General features: G+C 43.9%; 1 protein-coding gene across 1 annotated transcript in view; it reads left to right on the plus strand.

Annotated features, from left to right (window-relative positions):
* Positions 1–20,270, plus strand: part of AMD1 (adenosylmethionine decarboxylase 1) — a 49,936-nt gene that overhangs the window by 25,541 nt on the left and 4,125 nt on the right. Inside the window, exons 2-6 of the mRNA XM_073337047.2 lie at positions 8,251–8,337; positions 13,032–13,158; positions 16,852–16,954; positions 19,537–19,579; positions 19,677–19,821. Of these exons, the coding sequence (XP_073193148.1) occupies positions 8,251–8,337; positions 13,032–13,158; positions 16,852–16,954; positions 19,537–19,579; positions 19,677–19,821 (505 nt within the window). The remainder of the gene's footprint in view (positions 1–8,250; positions 8,338–13,031; positions 13,159–16,851; positions 16,955–19,536; positions 19,580–19,676; positions 19,822–20,270) is intronic.

Raw genomic sequence — 20,270 nt, forward strand, 5'->3', positions numbered from 1 at the left:
GGTACGGCATTGCTACACAGTAGCAGCAACCCCTTGCCTTGTGGCAGCAGACGGTACAGTACGACTGGTAGCCGTCATCGTCATGTCCGAGGTGCTCCTGGCCACGTCCGCTGGGAGCGCCTGGGCAGACATGGGCGCAGGGACTAAATTTGGAGTGACTTGACCAGGTCATTCTCTTTAGTCCTGCAGTCAGTCCTATTGAACCGTCTTATGGTGAGCGAACAAGCGATACGGACTGCTAGCAGTCGTACTGTACCATCTTCTGCCAAGCAGCCATGAGATGTGGATGGCATGCAGTCCTTCTGCACCGTCTGCTGCCAGCCAAAGATGTAAAAGATAGATGGAGTGGATCAAAACAAGAAATAGACCAGATTTGTTTTGTACTCATTTGCAAACCCCCCGTCTAGGGGACTCATTCTTTTAGGTCACATTGCAGTCACTCACAGAGAAGGTGCAGCGAGGTAAATCTAGCCATGTATCAATCAGAGGCCAGGCTAACCTTCTTGTTCCAATAAGGACAATAACTTAGGTGCACCATTTCTTATTGGAACCCTCCGTGAAGTCCTGCCTGAAATACTCCTTGATGTAAAGCCACCCCCTTTGTTGATTTTAGCTCCCCTGAAGCCAACCCTGTAAGTCGTGTCCTCAGTCGCCCCTCCCAGCGTCAGAGCAACGGCAAACAATCGGGCATCTGAGAGTGCTGTCCAGAGCAGTCACAATGGAGCACTCTGATGGGGCTAAAACATTGTCGCGGGTGGTTCTGGGTACGTATCGTCAGGCCCCCGTTCCCTCCCTCCCTCCGTGAAAGCAAGGGCAGACAATCACTTCTCGCCTTTTTTCCTGAGTTACCTGTGCAGACGCCATACCACTGCAAGCAGGGAGCCCGCTCAGGTAACAGTCACCCTATGTCTCCTGGGTGCTGGCAGACGCGGTACGGCTTTGCTGCACAGTAGCAGCAACCCATTGCCTTCTGGCAGCAGACGGTACAGTACGACTGGTAGTCATCCTCGTCGTGTCCGACGTGCTCCTGGCCACATCGGCTGGGAGCGCCTGGGCAGACGTGGGCGCAGGGACTAAATTTGGAGTGACTTGACCAGGTCATTCTCTTTAGTCCTGCAGTCAGTCCTATTGAACCGTCTTATGGTGAGCGGGCAGGCGATACGGACTGCTAGTAGTCGTACTGTACCATCTTCTGCCAGGCAGGCAAGAGATGAGATTGCTAGTAGTCGTATTGTACCATCTTCTACCAGGCAGGCAAGAGATGAGGATGGCTAGCAGTCGTACTGTACCATCTTCTGCCGAGCAGCCATGAGATGTGGATGGCATGCAGTCCTTCTGCACTGTCTGCTGCCAGCCAAAGATGTAAAAGATAGATGGAGTGGGTCAAAACAAGAAATAGACCAGATTTGTTTTGTACTCATTTGCTTCCCCCCCTCCCCTATCTAGGGGACTCATTCTTCTAGGTCACACTGCAGTCACTCAGAGAAGGTGCAGCGAGGTAAATCTAGCCATGTATCAATCAGAGGCCAGACTAACCTCCTTGTTCCAATAAGAACGATAACTTAGGTGCACCATTTCTTAGTGGAACCCTCCGTGAAGTCCTGCCTGAAATACTCCTTGATGTACAGGCACCCCCTTTGTTGATTTTAGCTCCCTGAAGCCAACCCTGTAAGCCGTGTCGTCAGTCGCCCCTCCCTCCGTCAGAGCAACGGCAGACAATCGTTCCACGCCTTTTTTCTGTGCGGACGCCATACCAAGGCAAGCATGGAGGCCGCTCAGCTCACTTTGGCAATTAGGAGCACATTAAACACCACACGCATTATCCAGCAGTATATGCAGCACCAGAACCTGGCAAAGCGATACCGGGCGAGGAGGCGACGTCAGCGCGGTCACGTGAGTGATCAGGACATGGACACAGATTTCTCTGAAAGCATGGGCCCTGCCAATGCATGCATCATGGTGCTAATGGGGCAGGTTCATACTGTGGAACACCGATTCTGGGCTCGGGAAACAAGCACAGACTGGTGGGACCGCATAGTGTTGCAGGTCTGGGACGATTCCCAGTGGCTTCGAAACTTTCGCATGCGTAAGGGCACTTTCATGGAACTTTGTGACCTGCTTTCCCCTGCCCTGAGGCGCATGAATACCAAGATGAGAGCAGCCCTCACAGTTGAGAAGCGAGTGGCGATAGCCCTGTGGAAGCTTGCAACGCCAGACAGCTACCGGTCAGTTGGGAATCAATTTGGAGTGGGCAAATCTACTGTGGGGGCTGCTGTGATGCAAGTAGCCCACGCAATCAAAGATCTGCTGATATCAAGGGTAGTGACCCTGGGAAATGTGCAGGTCATAGTGGATGGCTTTGCTGCAATGGGATTCCCTAACTGTGGTGGGGCTATAGACGGAACCCATATCCCTATCTTGGCACCGGAGCACCAAGCCGCCGAGTACATAAACCGCAAGGGGTACTTTTCGATAGTGCTGCAAGCTCTGGTGGATCACAAGGGACGTTTCACCAACATCAACGTGGGATGGCCGGGAAAGGTGCATGATGCTCGCATCTTCAGGAACTCTGGTCTGTTTCAAAAGCTGCAGGAAGGGACTTTATTCCCAGACCAGAAAATAACTGTTGGGGATGTTGAAATGCCTATATGTATCCTTGGGGACCCAGCCTACCCCTTAATGCCATGGCTCATGAAGCCGTACACAGGCAGCCTGGACAGTAGTCAGGAGCTGTTCAACTACAGGCTGAGCAAGTGCAGAATGGTGGTAGAATGTGCATTTGGACGTTTAAAGGCACGCTGGCGCAATTTACTGACTCGCTTAGACCTCAGCAAAACCAATATTCCCACTGTTATTACTGCTTGCTGTGTGCTCCACAATATCTGTGAGAGTAAGGGGGAGACGTTTATGGCGGGGTGGGAGGTTGAGGCAAATCGCCTGGCTGCTGGTTACGCGCAGCCAGACACCAGGGCGGTTAGAAAAGCACAGGAGGGCGCGGTACGCATCAGAGAAGCTTTGAAAACCAGTTTCATGACTGGCCAGGCTACGGTGTGAAAGTTCTGTTTGTTTCTCCTTGATGAAACCCCCCGCCCCTTGGTTCACTCTACTTCCCTGTAAGCTAACCACCCGCCCCTCCTCACTTCAATCACCGCTTGCAGAGGCAATAAAGTCATTGTTGCTTCACATTCATGCATTCTTTATTCATCCATCATACAAATAGGGGGATGACTACCAAGGTAGCCCAGGAGGGGTGGTGGAGGAGGGAAGGAAAATGCCACACAGCACTTTAAGCACAGCACTTTAAAAGTTCACAACTTTAAAATTTATTGAATGACAGCCTTCTTTTTTTTGGGCAATCCTCTGTGGTGGAATGGCTGGTTGGCCGGAGGCCCCCCCACCGCGTTCTTGGGCGTCTGGGTGTGGAGGCTATGGAACTTGGGGAGGAGGGCGGTTGGTTACAGAGGGGCAGCAGTGGCAGTCTGTGCTCCAGCTGCCTTTGCTGCAGCTCAACCATACACTGGAGCATACTGGTTTGGTCCTGCAGCAGCCTCAGCATTGAATCCTGCCTCTTCTCATCACGCTGCCGCCACATTTGAGCTTCAGCCCTGTCTTCAGCCCGCCACCTCTCCTCCCGGTCATTTTGTGCTTTCCTGCACTCTGACATTATTTGCCTCCACGCATTCATCTGTGCTCTGTCAGTGTGGGAGGACAGCATGAGCTCGGAGAACATTTCATCGCGAGTGCGTTTTTTTTTCTTTCTAAGCTTCACTAGCCTCTGTGAAGGAGAAGATCCTGTGATCATTGAAACACATGCAGCTGGTGGAGAAAATAAAAGGGACAGCGGTATTTAAAAAGACACATTTTATAAAACAGTGGCTACAGTCTTTCAGGGTAAACCTTGCTGTTAACATTACATACATAGCACATGTGCTTTCGTTACAAGGTCGCATTTTGCCTCCTCCCACCGCGTGACTACCCCCTCAACCTTCCCCCCTCCCTGTGGCTAACAGCGGGGAACATTTCTGTTTAGCCACAGGCAAACAGCCCAGCAGGAATGGGCTCCTCTGAGTGTCCCCTGAAGAAAAGCACTCTATTTCAACCAGGTGACCATGAATTATATCTCACTCTCCTCAGGATAACACAGAGAGAGAAAGAACGGATTTTGTTTGAATGCCAGCAAACATACACTGCAATGCTTTGTTCTACAATGTTTCCCGAGTACGTGTTACTGGCCTGGAGTGGTAAAGTGTCCTACCATGAAGGACGAAATAAGGCTGCTCTTCCCAGAAACCTTTTGCAAAGGCTTTAGGAGTACATCTAGGAGAACCACAAATGCCAGGGCAAAGTAATCCTTTCACATGCATGCTTTTAAACCATGTATAGTATTGTAAAAGGTACACTCACCAGAGGTCCCTTCTCCACCTGCTGGGTCCAGGAGGCAGCCTTGGGTGGGTTCGGGGGGTACTGGCTCCAGGTCTAGGGTGAGAAACAGTTCCTGGCTGTCGGGAAAATCGGTTTCTCCGCTTGCTTGCTGTGAGCTATCTACAACCTCCTCCTCATCATCTTCTTCTTCGTCCCCAAAACCTGCTTCCGTATTGCCTCCATCTCCATTGAAGGAGTCAAACAACACGGCTGGGGTAGTGGTGGCTGAACCCCCTAAAATGGCATGCAGCTCATCATAGAAGCGGCATGTTTGGGGCTCTGACCCAGAGCGGCTGTTCGCCTCTCTGGTTTTCTGGTAGGCTTGCCTCAGCTCCTTCAGTTTCACACGGCACTGCTTCGGGTCCCTGTTATGGCCTCTGTCCTTCATGCCCTGGGAGATTTTCACAAAGGTTTTGGCATTTCGAAAACTGGAACGGAGTTCTGATAGCACGGATTCCTCTCCCCAAACAGCGATCAGATCCCGTACCTCCCGTTCGGTCCATGCTGGAGCTCTTTGGCGATTCTGGGACTACATCATGGTCACCTGAGCTGATGAGCTCTGCATGGTCACCTGCAGCTTGCCACGCTGGCCAAACAGGAAATGAGATTCAAAAGTTCGCGGTTCTTTTCCTGTCTACCTGGCCAGTGCATCTGAGTTGAGAGCGCTGTCCAGAGCGGTCATAATGGAGCACTCTGGGATAGCTCCCAAAGGCCAATACCATCGAATTGTGTCCACAGTACCCCAAATTCGAGCCGGCAACGTCGATTTAAGCGCTAATCCACTTGTCAGGGGTGGAGTAAGGAAATCGATTTTAAGAGCCCTTTAAGTCGAAATAAAGGGCTTCATTGTGCGGACGGGTGCAGGTTTACATCGATTTAACGTTGCTAAATTTGACCTAAAGTTCTAGTGTAGACCAGGGCTAAGTGACATAACTTATACTGACATAAGCTGTAGTGTGTATATAGCCTAAGAGGGAAGCACCTATTGATGTCGGAAGAAGTGAGGGTACCATCAGGTGATGGTTAGCCTTTAGTGTAAAATGGACATGCAGGAAGAACATCTGTTTTAAAACCCTTTTTTCCTCATGCTTTTAGTCTTATTGTAGAATAACTTTCTCTTTGAGAAGGCTGTTTTGTAACTATACACAACTAGTGATACTCCTTAAGGGAAGGACTACAGGTGCCAGAACCTGGGTAAGCACTTTTACACAAGGTACTGCAACCAGATCTAAAAGTGAGAGAATGGCAGAAATCCACCCCAGGAGCGGTAAAGGTACAAGGCCTAACCACCTGAGTGGTAATAAGGGGCACTTAGACCGGAAAGGGAACAGCGGCAGCTAGATCAGTAACTGAGACAGGAGATGCGGATTAATATATTCAGTTGAGGAACTAAATTAAGTCTGTCTTCTAGTTTTTTAATAGAGACTTCATCACCTTAGACTTAAAAAAAAAAAAAAAAAAAAACCTGCTATGCATTTTAGATTCCTTCATTTCAGATCACTGATTATAGAAGACTGAGAAGTAATATAGATGGTAGACTATAAAATGGGTTACTGGAAGTGTTTAGCGTGAGTTCAGAGTTCAACTGAAAGTTACAGCTTTAATCTTCAAAGGTTTAATTCTCAAATGAATTTTTCTTCAGTGGCACGCTTTCTGCTGCTTATCTTTTTCATTTGAGTTCAACTTTGTACTGGCATTATATGTAGACAAATGGGTTTTTACTGCTAAACTGGAATTAGCATTAATTTCATAATTGTGAAACTTAACGCTTTATTTCAGTGTGCACCACCTTCTGATTACTCAATTTATTCCCATTAAATGCAAGTTTTAAATGTTAGTTTAACGGGTGAAGTAACTAGTGTGTGGTGGCTTGCCTGTTACATTTTTATATGTTGTCATTCATTAAGAAATTAGTTGTTGTTTCGTGGTGGCTGAAGTTAACACTGATCACTTATAGAAGAGATTTATATATGGATGCGTAGCTTTTTAATTAGTTGATGTAGCTCTCAAATGTTTAGCTTTACCAAGTTTAAGTAGCTTAGCACTTTTTGTGGATTGCATTATTTAAAATCTTGTTAACTCTCCTGAAAGTTACACATTAGATAAATGTAGGAGAAGCTCTGGGAGTCTGAAGTTTCAGTATGACATTTTGTTTAAAGGGATGAGCAACATACCAGTAGCCAGTATATTTTTTGTGTGGAAGCTTAAAAATAGTGCTCTGATAGTAAATATTCTCTAGAATATTCTGTATAAATTAAGTTTTGGTCTTAATTGACCAGGTTTCACTTTATTCATTGAAACTTATTTATGTGTTGGGGTTGCGAGACAACCTGTCCTAATGCATCATCCTATAGGATTACCAGGGCATTATAATGCAGTGGCTTATCCTTTGTGGACTACACTTTTTTTTTATCCTGCCCCCATAGAAGGTTAACCTAAATAAAACCTATTTATGTTTGTGTCACTCAGCTGCTTAAAGTGGCACTAAAAAACTTGATTTGTTATGTGAAGACAAAGGGTGGGGGGGGAGATCAGCTTTATTTAAAAAAAAAATGCAAAAGCAAATGGCTTGTTCATACACAGGTTATTTAGACATCATCCTATGCTACTCCTGTATGCCAGTTATCACAGATCATGTCACTAAAATTAGATATTAATCTCATTTGAAATGATGATTAGAGTTCTGTTGTTCTCGGCTCTGTCTAGATATATAAACAGTCCTTTCCCCAAAGAGCATACAGTTGAGACAAAGGAAATATATCCCTTCTGTAAAATGGGGAACTGAGGCACAGATTAAGTGACTTGCCCAAGGTTACAGGGTTTTTATTTAGTAGCCACATAATGCAGTTTTTGATCTCTAGTCTAGACCATGGTTCTTCAGAAGTTAATAGCACTTGTTCACAGCCAAGGGAGCTGGAACTTTGTATGAAGAATATTGGCTGAAATGCACTCTAACTGAAACTTCTGGTAGCTCAAATGCAGGTTGTCCACCTCTAACCAAACTAGTGAAGTTTGCTATGTAGCTGCTGTAACTATAGAAACTTCCATCTATAATAGCTTACTTATAACATTGTAGGTATTTTTACAGGCTCGTTTTGGGTGTCGCTACTTATTGTTTAATTTCCTGGTAAAATGGGAATGGAAGGATTATGTCAATACTATTTATAGTGCACAAGCAAATTAATACTCAGCGTCTTTCATTTCCAAGAATGTTTAAAGTGTTACACTTCAGCTACCTAACTGTGGTTTCAAATGTTCTTATTGAACAGATGGGTAAGCTGTGTTTTTGACTTGCCATGGTCGATTAGCAGGTGGGAAAAGGATTCCTGACTACCAGTTAATGCCACAGGGTGTCATCTACAAATTATTAGGAACTAGTGCCATTGGATGGTGGAGGAGTGAGAGGCTAGCTGAGCTGAAGAGTACCTGCTACAAAAATGTAAGGGAATTGGTTCATGAATCTTCTCTAGCAAAGTATGGAAGCAATTTATTAAGCAGCCAGTGTAGCTGTATACTTTCCCAGAGGAAGGAGCAGTTGTGATTGATTTAAATCCATATGCAGTGTCAAATAAGCCATGGTGACTTAAAAATAAAACTGGTGGAAACCAGTTAGCTGATGTGTAAACTCAAACTGGGGCAGTAAACTACCATTTAGCAAAACTAAATTTGAAGGTGTTAGGTGCGAGATTTCTTGTGGCTTACAGCTTTTAATATAAAGTCTTCATCTTAAAAATGACACCATACCTTAACTATAGAATTAAATTGAATTCTGTGGCAAAAATCCTCTTGGTGTTTGAATTCGCTTTGACTTACTGATTTCTTTTATAGGTTTGAGTGGGACAAACTTTTGGAGAATGTGCATTGTTTGATCATAAGTGTGACAAAAACTGACAAGCAGGAAGCTTATGTACTCAGGTAAGCCAATATTCCAACAAAATACGTTGTTTTACACAAGCATATACATAATTATATTCTTCCAAGAAATAGTCATTCCTAATTCTAGTCTCCAGATTTTTATCTGATGTCTACATCTTGCAGTGTCTGTCAACTGTAAACATGTTTCACATTTGTGCTCAATTATCATGAATCATTTTATAAAGGTTTTGCACCACTGCTTGTCTTGTTCTGCGTCTCAAAGGATTAAGGAACTAGCTTTGTATCTGCCTCTAGTTCTGTGATGAATTTACTTGATCAGTAGACATTGCCTTGGGATCAATAGAAATCTCCCACATTAAGGGCTCATGAAACACGTACAAGGATTATGTTCAGCACTGTGTGGGAAGACTAACTGAAAACTTAGTTTCAAGGCTCGCTTTATTACATCTACATGAAATATAGAAATCAACTAATTGCTCTGGAAAGCAAGTATAGCTGCTGAACTAAGGACATCCGTAAACAAATCTTCAGATACCCTGAAATCTCTGGAATTCCTCCCTCCTGGTTTCTGCAGCTGTGCTGCATGAATCTTGAACAATTTGTACTAAGGAAAAGAATCTTCTGCATTTTCTCTCCTTTCAACTGCTTCCCCACATTCCAAATAGTGAGAGGCAAAAACACACTTGCCTGCCTGTTTTGTGTATGACTCTAGATTTTAACTTTTAAATTTTTCAGTCAAGTGGAAATGTGTGGAAAATAAAGGTTAAGATTTTTACTCCCCCTCATTTCACTACAAGGACCACAAACTGCACCTTGCAGGCACAATACAAAAGTTTCAGTTTTCATAGATTTGTTAAGCAGAAAAGAGAGCTTGTGAGAAACTCCTGAAGAAATTGTGTTAGAAAACCTCTAGCATCTGCAGTCTTGTACTTCATTGCTGTTTAATCTATTACGAATCCATGGCTGCAAAAAGTGCACAACTAGCTAAACTGTGCACATCGCATAACCCCTATATTTGTCTCTTAAAAGAAAAATGAATCTATAGTAATAGCATTCTCCATAAGTGAGCCATCCACGGGAAACAGATATTTGAACAGGTTGCATCCTGCGGGAAACAGATATTTGAACAGGTTGCATCCAGGTTGCATCTGACATTGCATCCAGAAGAAGGGAGTAATAAACATACATAGCCAATATATATCAAACACTCCATCTCCCAGTTCAGCTAATAGTGTACTTGAGTATCTGGCTAACTGAAGTTCAGGTCTGTGAGTAGTCACTGATTTGTAATGAACCTGTGGCTTTAACACAGATGTTGGCTGTGTGCTATCTTACATAACATGTATCTCATGCCATAAATTGAGAGGCAATCTGAATTCTTACTAATTGATTATGAAATGGAGAAGACTGCCTCCAAATAGTATATAACTCAAGAACAAATTCTGGAGCTGGCAAACCACTTTGAAAGGGCAACTTATTTGTTCAGCTGGCTAACAGATTCTGCAAGTTTCTTACTAAGGTTAATTTGTCAGTGTGATCTTAAATTCACCTCTTAAATCAAAGGATCAGACCAGGTTAGTAACTGAAACTTCCATAAATGTATCCATGATTAAAGGCTGCATCTCATTTAGTATATGCCATTTGAATTATCTTTCACTGTGGCTAACAAAGTCTTGTTCTCCATTTAGTTTTCATATTCAGTTTCTTTAACCCATGGTTCAGTTTAAAGGTATATTGATGACTAAACTCAAATATTCTAATTCTGGAATGCCAGTATGGACAGACATGAATCTATAGCCTTCTGGCTACTATATCTTCACTGGCAGATGAAGTAAGTTACAGTTCTGTCAAGGCTGCTCTGCCTTTCTTGATCTAATTTTTCACTAACTTTTTCAGCTGAAACTTATGGGGCCCAAATTGTCACTTACACAAGAGGCACTTATACTCCTATGGCATCTTAAAGGGGCACCATTTAAGCTTCTAGAGCAGTTTAAAGGAAACTAATGTAAATGAAAATTTAAGGCATGGTTTGAGCAAACCTTGTAGACAATATACAGTCTGTTCTCCTTAGTGGCTGTGCAGTTTCTGCATTCTTCACAGAAATATCTGCACTGTTCTAGGTACAAACTTCTTCCTATCTAGCTTGGGAAATAAGTAGCAATTGATAGAAGTGTAGAATATTGATAAAAGAAGTTAATGTCTTCAGGGAAAAATTCATGGTTGGCAGAGATAGGGACAGTGAGGAGTCTTTAAAGTATATTGGAAACAAGAAATCCTAGCAATTGTATAAGCCTGTTATTAGAGTGGTAAATAATGAGGATAGGGCAGTCATACATAGAAACATAAACATAAGAATGGCCATACTGGGTCAGACTAATGGTTTGTCTAGCCCAGTATTCTGTCTTCCAACAGTGGCGAGTGCCAGATGCCTTAAAGAGGAAAACAAATATTTGATAATGGGATCTTCAGTGTCGGGGAGAGAGGTATAAGAAGATCCAATAGTTGGAAGAAGGTAGACAAAAGTCAGACTGGAAACAAGGTGTAAATTTTTAACAGGGTAATTAACTGTTGGAACAACTTACCAAGGGTTGCGGTGGATTTACCACCAATGGCAATTTTAAAATAAAGATTGGATGTTTTTTGATAGATACATGCTCCTGTTCAAACAGGAATTAATTTGGGGAAGTTCTATGGTCTGTGCAGTTTAGATCAATCACAATGATCCCTTCTGGCTTTGAAAGCTAAGATTTTATAAAAAGCAGTGAGATTTTGTTCTGTCCCACTTCATTCCTTCAGTGCCTGTATATAAAGCTAATTAATCTTAGAATGGAATTGCTCTTGTTTCAGGGAAAGCATTTCAGTAACTAAAGCTGTAGTCCAAATTCCATACTTGCCTAATATCTGGGAAAATGTATATACTGCTTGTACTGTAGTCTTGTCTTGCTAGCCTAGAACCTATCTTGCCCACTATTATAGTGAATAGTAACGAAACCAACCAAAAATGTTTCCTAAAGAAACATAGCATTTTCAGGCAAGGAAAGTTACTTTCTTTTAGCCAAAGATGAATTAATTTGGTGTATTAGATAGTGGTCAGACAATATAATCTGAAACAAATGCTGAAAACATGGGCATTATGGATCTGATTATTCAAATTAAACAGTCTTTCTGAGATTTACTGGTAACCCTTCCTTACATGAATGCTGATGTTGTTTTCTAATAGCTGTATTTACTAATCAAGATTTGTGAATCTATATTATGCGTCTTGGGATGCTCATAAAACTGAATTGTACATGAATGCTTGCCTGTTTTTGTTAAAATGCTTTCTCAAATGCAGTCGCAGCAAGTAAACAGTAAATTATCCAGCTGCTGCTTTTATCTGATACATGCTTATTCAGAAAAGGCATATTAACTATTCAGTTGTGGAGGCTAATGCCACACACTTGTACTAAAGAATATTGATTTCTTATTGTTGACATCTCAGGCCAAGACTTCGAAAAGTGACTAATGGCTTTTGGATGTTCAAGTTGACATCTTAAATCTGATTTTCAGATTGTGTTCCTGGCTTTTCTGATAAATCAGGCCCTTTCTAGAAATTCCAAGCACCCACAATTGGCAAATGATTGGGCCCCTTCGAAGTGTTGAGCTGGGCACCCAAAAATAACTAGCCATGCCTTAAAATCTTGGCTGAAATCTTACTCTGATTTGTAATACCTAGGTGCAAAGGCCTATTGCAGCAGCTGGCTTTGTATGCTGTAGTTACCTACCTTAGCATTGATAAACTTGGCTCTAGTGTGGTGGAAGTAGTCTAATCCAGGGGTGGGCAAAATACGGCCCTCGGGCTGGATCCGGCCTGTCTACATTTCTGTCCGGCCCCCCATGACTAACATTTCTGTCCAGCCTCCTCTGCCCCTTTGCGATCTCCAAGTCTGGGACACTAAAAGTCCCATGGCACAGAGGGGTGCGCAGGCAGGCTGCCTGCCTGCTGTGGCCCCACGCCGCTCCCAGAAGCAGCTGCGGCCGGCTGCTGCTGGCACATCTCTGCACACCCCTGGTGGAGGGGACATGGCTCTGTGCACTGCCCCCGCCCCCAGCACTGTCCTTACAGCTCCCATTGGCCAGAAACAGGCGAATGGGGAGCTGCAGGGGTGGGCAGTGCATGAAGACCTGCTTTCCCCCTCCCCGCAAGGGGCGCACAGAGATGTGCCAGCAGCACCTGGCTGCAGCTGCTTCCGGGAGTGGCGTGGGGCCACAGCAGGCAGCCTGCCTGAGCGCTGTTGCGCCACTGGCCGGGAGTCACCTGCAGTAAGCACGTTGCAGCTAGAGCCTGCACCTCACACCCCTTCCCAAGGTCAGAACTCCCTCCCAGACCCTGCACCCCAATCCTCTGCCCCAGCCTGGAGCTCCCTCCCAGAGCCCACACCCTCTCCTGCACCCCAACACTCCGCACCAGCCCAGAGCTCCCTCCTGCACACAAACTCCCTCCCAGACCCTTCATTTCCTCCATTAATAACGTAGAAATGTGCAGCCCGTGACAACTTACCAAAATTAGTGGATTGGCCCTTACAAAAATTATTGCCCATCCCTGGTCTAATCATTGCTCTCCAAATCCTGCCTCAAGTTTGTTTTGTACATAGAAAGTTTAATTTGTGTATACTGTAACCTTTGTTGAGGGTGCTGCACAAAGATCTAAACTACCAATCCATTTTTAATGTAAGACATTTTCTTTTTTTCAGTGAGAGTAGCATGTTTGTCTCCAAGAGACGTTTCATTTTGAAGACATGTGGTACCACCCTCTTATTGCAAGCACTGGTTCCCCTGTTGGAGCTTGCTAGGGAGTACAGTGGGTTTGACTCAATTCAGGTAAGCTGCCAGAAATACAACTAACAAAGATTTGGTGCAATGTACTACTAAAGACCTTCGAATTCATGTTTCTCATATAGTCTTTCACAGCTTCCATGGACTCTGCTTCCTTTAATGATGTAATCTCCTCTCCTATAAGTTTCATACCTTTCTGTACCAAGATGACATTCATAAATCCTGTTTGTACTTTTTAACTTTTGTTCCTTTTTAAAAAGAACATGGTCAAGTTACCTTAATGCTTCTGAAATGTAACTCAGAGTTTGAAATAAGATTGCTTCCTTAGTCTTTAAGAAACATTTTTCCTTTGTATATTCACTGGATTTTATTGTAAAGTTGTCAGTGAGAGCTAAGATGTTGTTTATGTGGACTTCGCTCTGAAGAAAGCTCTAGATTCTACGTGATTCTCCCCCCTTTTATGTGGGGAGGAGAATCACATGGAATTTGCAAACAATAAAAGAAAAGAAGCAGTCTAATCTTTTTAAATGTAAAAGGTTAACTAGATAAAGTAGCTAGTCAGAGATCTGTATCTATTTAGAGTGAATGCTCATTTTTGTCTCCTTTGGTATAGGAGACCTGATAAATAACTCATTCTTCTTTGGGTATGTCCTTTATGGGTGCTCCACTTCAGGTGCACATATGCCTCTTGCGGTCTTCATTGGAGATTTTTCTACTAGCAGTGGCTGTTTGGCGTGTGCATGTGCCTTATGCCTCCTTGTGCTGGACAGTGAGGCTACATAGGGAAGCACAGACAAACTGCCTCGGTTCCTTTACCACCTTGGCCTGAAACGGAGCTCTAGTGTGCCCAGCTTGATTGTGCCTCACCAATTTTGTGGTGTTCTTATAATTTTGTTAATATTAGTTAGTTGTTAGCGGTTATAGTTAAAGTGTTAGTAGTGAGAATAGAGGATATTTTCTTCTTAGGGAGGCTTGCCTTCCTGACAAGGCATGCCTGGCTTCCAGGTATAAATGCTGCCCCTCTTGCCAAGAGGCTATACCTTTGAGTGACAGCCACTCCACGTGTCTTGCTTGAGGGAATCCCACATGTCCTGGAAGTGCAATGTCTCCCTAGCCATCATGTTGAGGACAAAGAAGAACAGGGAGATTAATAGTCTGAGCTTAATGATAGACCAGTTACTTTGACCAGTGTCTTGAGTCAGGTCAGGAGATCCCTCTCCTCCGTGCATCTGTCTCCAGACAGATCCGAAGCAGGCTTCCCCTAAGAAGTGGAGGTCGTTGGAGGATTCTGAGAGGGCTCCCAAAGAGGAGAGGAGTACAAACTCTTATCTGAAGGACGCTGTTCCAAAAAGTCTCAGGTCCCCTGTGAGATCTGTAGTCTCTGGATCCTTGACTTCTCAATTTGGTACCATTGAAGGACTCCTCCAGTACTAGAGGAGCTGGAAAGCCCTGGAGTTCTAGAACAGGGGTCTCAAAATCAATTTGTGTCAGTCCTCAAGTCCTCCCAGCAGGCCAATAATGTCACTGAAGATGGTGTTCAGAAAAGAAAATGTTTATATTGTATTTTTTTATTTTGAATTTCTTAGAAATAATAAAGCAGCCATACAACTTTATACACTTCTTTGCCTGCCAGAGAGTTTTTAGTGTTTGCCAGACACCTGGCAGTGCTTCAGTTCTGTCAGTTTGTTGATGTTTGGCCTCCATGACTGAGCAGTTGAAACCTTCAGGATTGCAGCAAGGTGTGCATCAGATAGTTGTGTTCGGATTTTGACTTTTTTCCTTACGATGAATATAAACAAGTGATGCTGCCTCCATGGCTGCCTCTGTCCGGCAACTAATAATGATATCTCTGTCCCTCTCCCCCAGCCAATGGGAGCTGTGAGGGGCGATGCCTACATCAGACATTGCTGGCAACTGTCTGCCTGCGTCTCTCCTCCACGGACTGCAGTGGGGAGGTTTTCGGGCTGCAGATGGCCCACGGGCCGGGAGTTTTGAGACCCCTGTTCTAGAGGGGACATGGCTCTTATAGGTCTTCAGTATTCTGTACTGGGCATGAGGATGGCAAGCATAAGCATCCGGTCCAGTACAGTCAAACTCATCCCTCTATTGGCATCTACCCGTTGGTACCCTCGGTACCAAGCAAGCAATGGAACCAGACTCTGTCAGCACCTACATCAGTATGCCCACCATTGGCAGTACCATCAGCTTTGGTTATCATGTCCCTCGCTAATGCGTCAGTACTCATTCTCTATTCAGACCTTCAGGAGTTTAGATATGCAAGGGACTTACCCATAATGGATGAGCTGGAATTCCTTCTCCTCGTGGGTACCAAGTCTATCAATACTGAAACCTTAGTCTCCAGACGGCTGTTGGCACCCAGTACTGCAGGACTCACCACATTTTAGCTCAGTTAGCTCAACTAAGGTCTATTTGGCCAAAATATCAGCTTTTCATCTGGCTGTAGAGGGGCCTTCTATATTTGCTAATCCTGTTTCTAAGTTTAATAAGGGTTTGGCAAATCTCTACCCAAGACTGGAGACCCCACCTCAACATGAGACCTCAACATGGTACTGAATTACCTTATGAAACATCCATTCAAACCTGTGACAACCCAATCTCTTGCATTTGTCTGTGAAGACTCTTTAGTAGCCATCTTTTCAGCCTGTAGAGTTGGGGAGATTAGAGCCTTGCTGGCAGATTTCTCCCTTCACAGTATTCTTCAAGGATAGTTTCTTTATGCCCACATCCTAAATTCTTACCTACATTTTTGAGTTACACCTTAACCAATTCATATACCAGTGTTTTTCCTCAAGCCACATAACTCTCTGTAGGAGTCCTGTTTCCATACTCTGGATGTTAGAAGGGCTCTCTGGCCTTCCACTTAAATAGGACCAAGCAATTTTGAAGGTCACTCAGGCTGTTCATGTCTTTTGCAGATAGATCCAAGATATCCATGATTTCTGCTCAGACTATTGAGATGGATATCCGGATGTATTGTCACTTGTTGTGAGACTGCAGACATTCATCCTTCTAAAGGGGTGATAGCACATTCTACCAGGTCACAAGCAACATCCACAGCATTGCTTAAGAAAGGCCACTACATGGGCTTCAGTACATACGTTTTTGAAGTACTGAGTTTTAGTTTAGTTCAGATCCGTTACAGCGGTTGGTATTGCAGTACTATCTTCGTTGTGGACCTAGTTCCAAAGCTCCCCCCTCTCTTTGGGGGAAACTACTCAGAAGTCACCTGAAGTGGAGCACTACTCAAAGTAGTAGTCACTCATCTTGTGCAGTAACTGCAGTTCTTCAAGATGTGTGCATCTATGGATGCTCCACTACCTTCCCTTCTTTCCCTTTTGCTTGTTCTCTGTGGAGACATTCAGGTGGAGAAGGAACTGGGGGCAGTTTGCCTGCACGTCTCTGTATAGCCTCTGTCTGACATGAGGAGGCATAGGGCATGTGCACAGGCCAAACAGGAACTGCGAGCAGAAAAATCTCTGATCAAAGGCTCAAGAGGCACAGGCGCACCCTAAAGTGGAGCACCCATGCGGGTGGGGAGGACATCTTGAAGAACTGCAGTTACTCCACAAGATGAATAACCTCCTCTTTTCTGTTTTATTTAGTAATGGTGAGCTTTTGAATCTAATTATACCTCTTAGTTGCTATCCAACTAGAATCTAAAAATCTCTAGAATAGTACCCAAGCATACCAAATATGTATGTTGACTTTATTTTTCAGAGCTTCTTTTACTCACGTAAGAATTTCATGAAGCCTACCCACCAGGAGTACCCACATAGGAATTTCCAGGAAGAAGTAGAGTTCCTTAATGAAATTTTCCCAAGTGAGTTAGTGGAATTGTCATTGTCTGTTTGTGTATTAAGAGCATATGTTATGTATTTAGTTAAGTCTGTCTAATAAGTTATTACTGATTCTTCCTGTGGCAGTCATGACATCCCGCACATGCTAAGTGGCTGTAAGAGTTGTTGAAAATATTATTGTAGCTTGGGGTGGGCAAACTTATTTTGTCCTGAGAGCCACATCTGGGAATAGAAATAGATGGCAGGCCATGAATGCTCACAAAATTGGGGTTGAGGTGCAGGAGGGGCCTCTGGGGGGGGTTGGGGTGCAGGAGGGGGATCAGGGCTGTGACAGAGGTTTGGGGCACAGGGGGAGGCTCAGGAGCGCAGGCTCCAGGTGGCGCTTACCTCAAGCGGCTCCCGGAAGCAGCGGTATGTCCCCCCTCTGGCTCCTATGGGGAGGCATGGCCAAGCGGCTCTACATGCTACCCCATCTGCAGGCACCACCCTTGCAGCTCCCATTGGTTGCAGTTCCTGGCCAATGGAAGCTGTAGGGGCGGCGCTTGGGGTGGGGACAGCGTGCAAAGCAGAGCCCCTGGCTGCCCCTACGCATAGGAGCCAGAACAGGGACATACCACTGCTTCTGGGAGCTGTGTGGAGCGGCCCTCGACCCTGCTCCCCAGCGGGAGCTCCAGGGCTGGATTAAAACAGCTGGCAGGCAGTAGTTTGCCCTCCCCTGTTGTAGGTTTTCACAGCCAGTACAGACTGTCTTGGACTCCTCCACCTCTGAACCAGAGATTGTACCTGCTAATTTCCTGACCAGGGTGTATGAGAGAGATTGCATACCATAGAAAAAAATAAATTTTAAAAGGAGCCTGGTAGGCTTTGAACTGGTAGTACCTCAGTTTTAAAGACCTTGGCATGCATACCCACAGTGCAGCTCTACTGGCCGGGAATATAGCTTCACCGTGGACAAGATAAGAAGTAAGGGGCTTAAATTGCAGCAAGGGAGAGTTAGGCTGGACATTGGGAAAACTTCCTAACTGGAACAGGGTAACAGAGAGGTTGTGGAATCTGTCAGGTTTTTAAGAACAGGTTAGACAGTCACCTGTCATTGATGGTCTAGATGATTCATAGTTCCCTCAGGGCTGGGAACTAGACTAGATGACCTTTGAGGTCCCTTCACATCCTATCTTTATTTGTAGGGTTTTGATATGCTTAAGCCAGCAGTGTTAAAATCATAGTGCTCCTCAAACAGATGGCCACTGAGGATACCCAGCCTAATAACTACAGCAAGGTGGCTACTACTGTAGTACTTCCAAGGTCCTAGTAACTTTTTAAAAAAAAGCATTCAGGTTTAGTCTTACACTGAAGTGGCTCTAAATCTTTCATTGTGAAGTTCCATGCTGTGTCTGTTAACGACATGTGTTTGATATGGAACATGCTTCTAACTGCTGGCATCATAAACTCAGCCTGGGGTCTGAAAATTGAGCTAGGTTCTTTTCTTGTGTCACCACTGGCAAGCTTTTGTAGCCCACATTATGTCCAGTTAGGAACTTGTAACACCCCACTGTTGTGAGTGAGGTGAGGTATGTGGAATGATAATTGAGTGGAAAGTAGTAAACAATCCTTTTGACCTAAAAAATGGAATAAAATGTAGCTGACATTTAGTGGTGTTGGCTTTGTAGGTTTCAGAAACAAAGCAGTGTAATCTTGTTAATGTTAGATGAGATGCTGAATGTGCACAGAGAGCAAATCGGAGTAAAAAGTGCCAGTCAATTTGCACTGTTCAAAGTAGAACCACGCTGATGCACTAAGCTAGGCAGTTTACAAAATTCAAAATGAGAATTTTAAATTTAGAGTACTTTCAATTAAGAAGTAAAAGGAGTCTGGAAGTTAATATATTGATCCTGAATGATAAAATATACATCCTTATATTAATGTATTCAGTTGCTGAGCTAGTGTTCTTTTTAGGTTTCAGAGGAACAGCCGTGTTAGTCTGTATTCGCAAAAAGAAAAGGAGTACTTGTGGCACCTTAGAGACTAACCAATTTATTTGAGCATGAGCTTTCGTGAGCTACAGCTAATCAGCTACAACATCTGATGAAGTGAGCTGTAGCTCACGAAAGCTCATGCTCAAATAAATTGGTTAGTCTCTAAGGTGCCACAAGTACTCCTTTTCTTTTTGTTCTTTTTAGGTATGTTTTGTTAGAGTGAACAGCTAGCTTGTGAGCCTGCTATTTAAAGACCTAGCCTGTAAATGTGTATTGTAATGGGTCACAGCTCTGTTTTTAATTCTCATTGCCCTTATGAATAAAACGTACTAAAGATGTTTCATAAAGGTAGACCTAAAAGATAAATAATGGCCTTGTGTGACAGACAAGCTGTTAGAAAAGAGAAAAATGAACATTATCACAACTGCCTCTGATACTATATTTTTAGTATCCTTATTGACAAGATTTGGCACACTACACCTGTTCTTGTAGATGAGTAACCACCATTTTATATGTCCCATAAATGACTCTTGCATTATCCTTGTTAAGAATAGAAATTAGGTTAGTCCCTTCACTGAGAGGGGAATCAGCTGTGATGCATTATAAATGGACTTTCCTTCTGTCCCAAATAGATGGAGCAGCTTATTGCATGGGGCGTATGAATTCTGATTGCTGGTAGGTATATTTTTAAGATCTTGAAATCTGTTTTCTAAAGTACAGATCAGTTTGAAGTGCTGCTAGTATAATACAGGAGTGATTATATATTAAACAGGTATTTATACACTCTGGATTTCCCAGAAAGTGGGGTAACCAATCAGCCAGATCAGACACTGGAAATTCTGATGAGCGAGCTTGATCCAGTAGTTATGGACCAGTTCTACATGAAAGACGGTGTTACTGCAAATGATGTCACTCGTGTAAGTCTGGAGTTTAAATTTTATATGGGATGGTCAGAATTGAGCAACTGTAGCTTCACCTAGCACTTGCTGATTCATAATCCGCATCCTATGGTAGAAAAAGAGATTTAACAGGGAAAATGCCATGACAGACAAATAGTTCAGACTCTCTCCCAGAGCCAAAACAGGTTGGGAATTCTGGAGACAGAACTAGTTTTTGCGGAAGAGTATCTTTCCCCTCTAGTGTCCCAATTTCAACTCATTTGAAAGAGCATTGTAGCATCTGTTGGAAGCAACTCCCAGCTCTTTTGCTGATGGCAAGCTCTTACTGGTGGTCTGGAAAAGGAGTGAAGGAGTATGGATTCCTTAAGAGAAAGGGGACATAAACCTACTGACTGAGATTGAAACGGACAAAATGTAAAACTGAAGAGATGGAGACTGCCAGAAATAAAAAGAATGGACAGGTCAAA

This window comes from Lepidochelys kempii, chromosome 3 (assembly GCF_965140285.1).
Source record: "Lepidochelys kempii isolate rLepKem1 chromosome 3, rLepKem1.hap1, whole genome shotgun sequence".
Taxonomy (NCBI): domain Eukaryota; kingdom Metazoa; phylum Chordata; order Testudines; family Cheloniidae; genus Lepidochelys; species Lepidochelys kempii.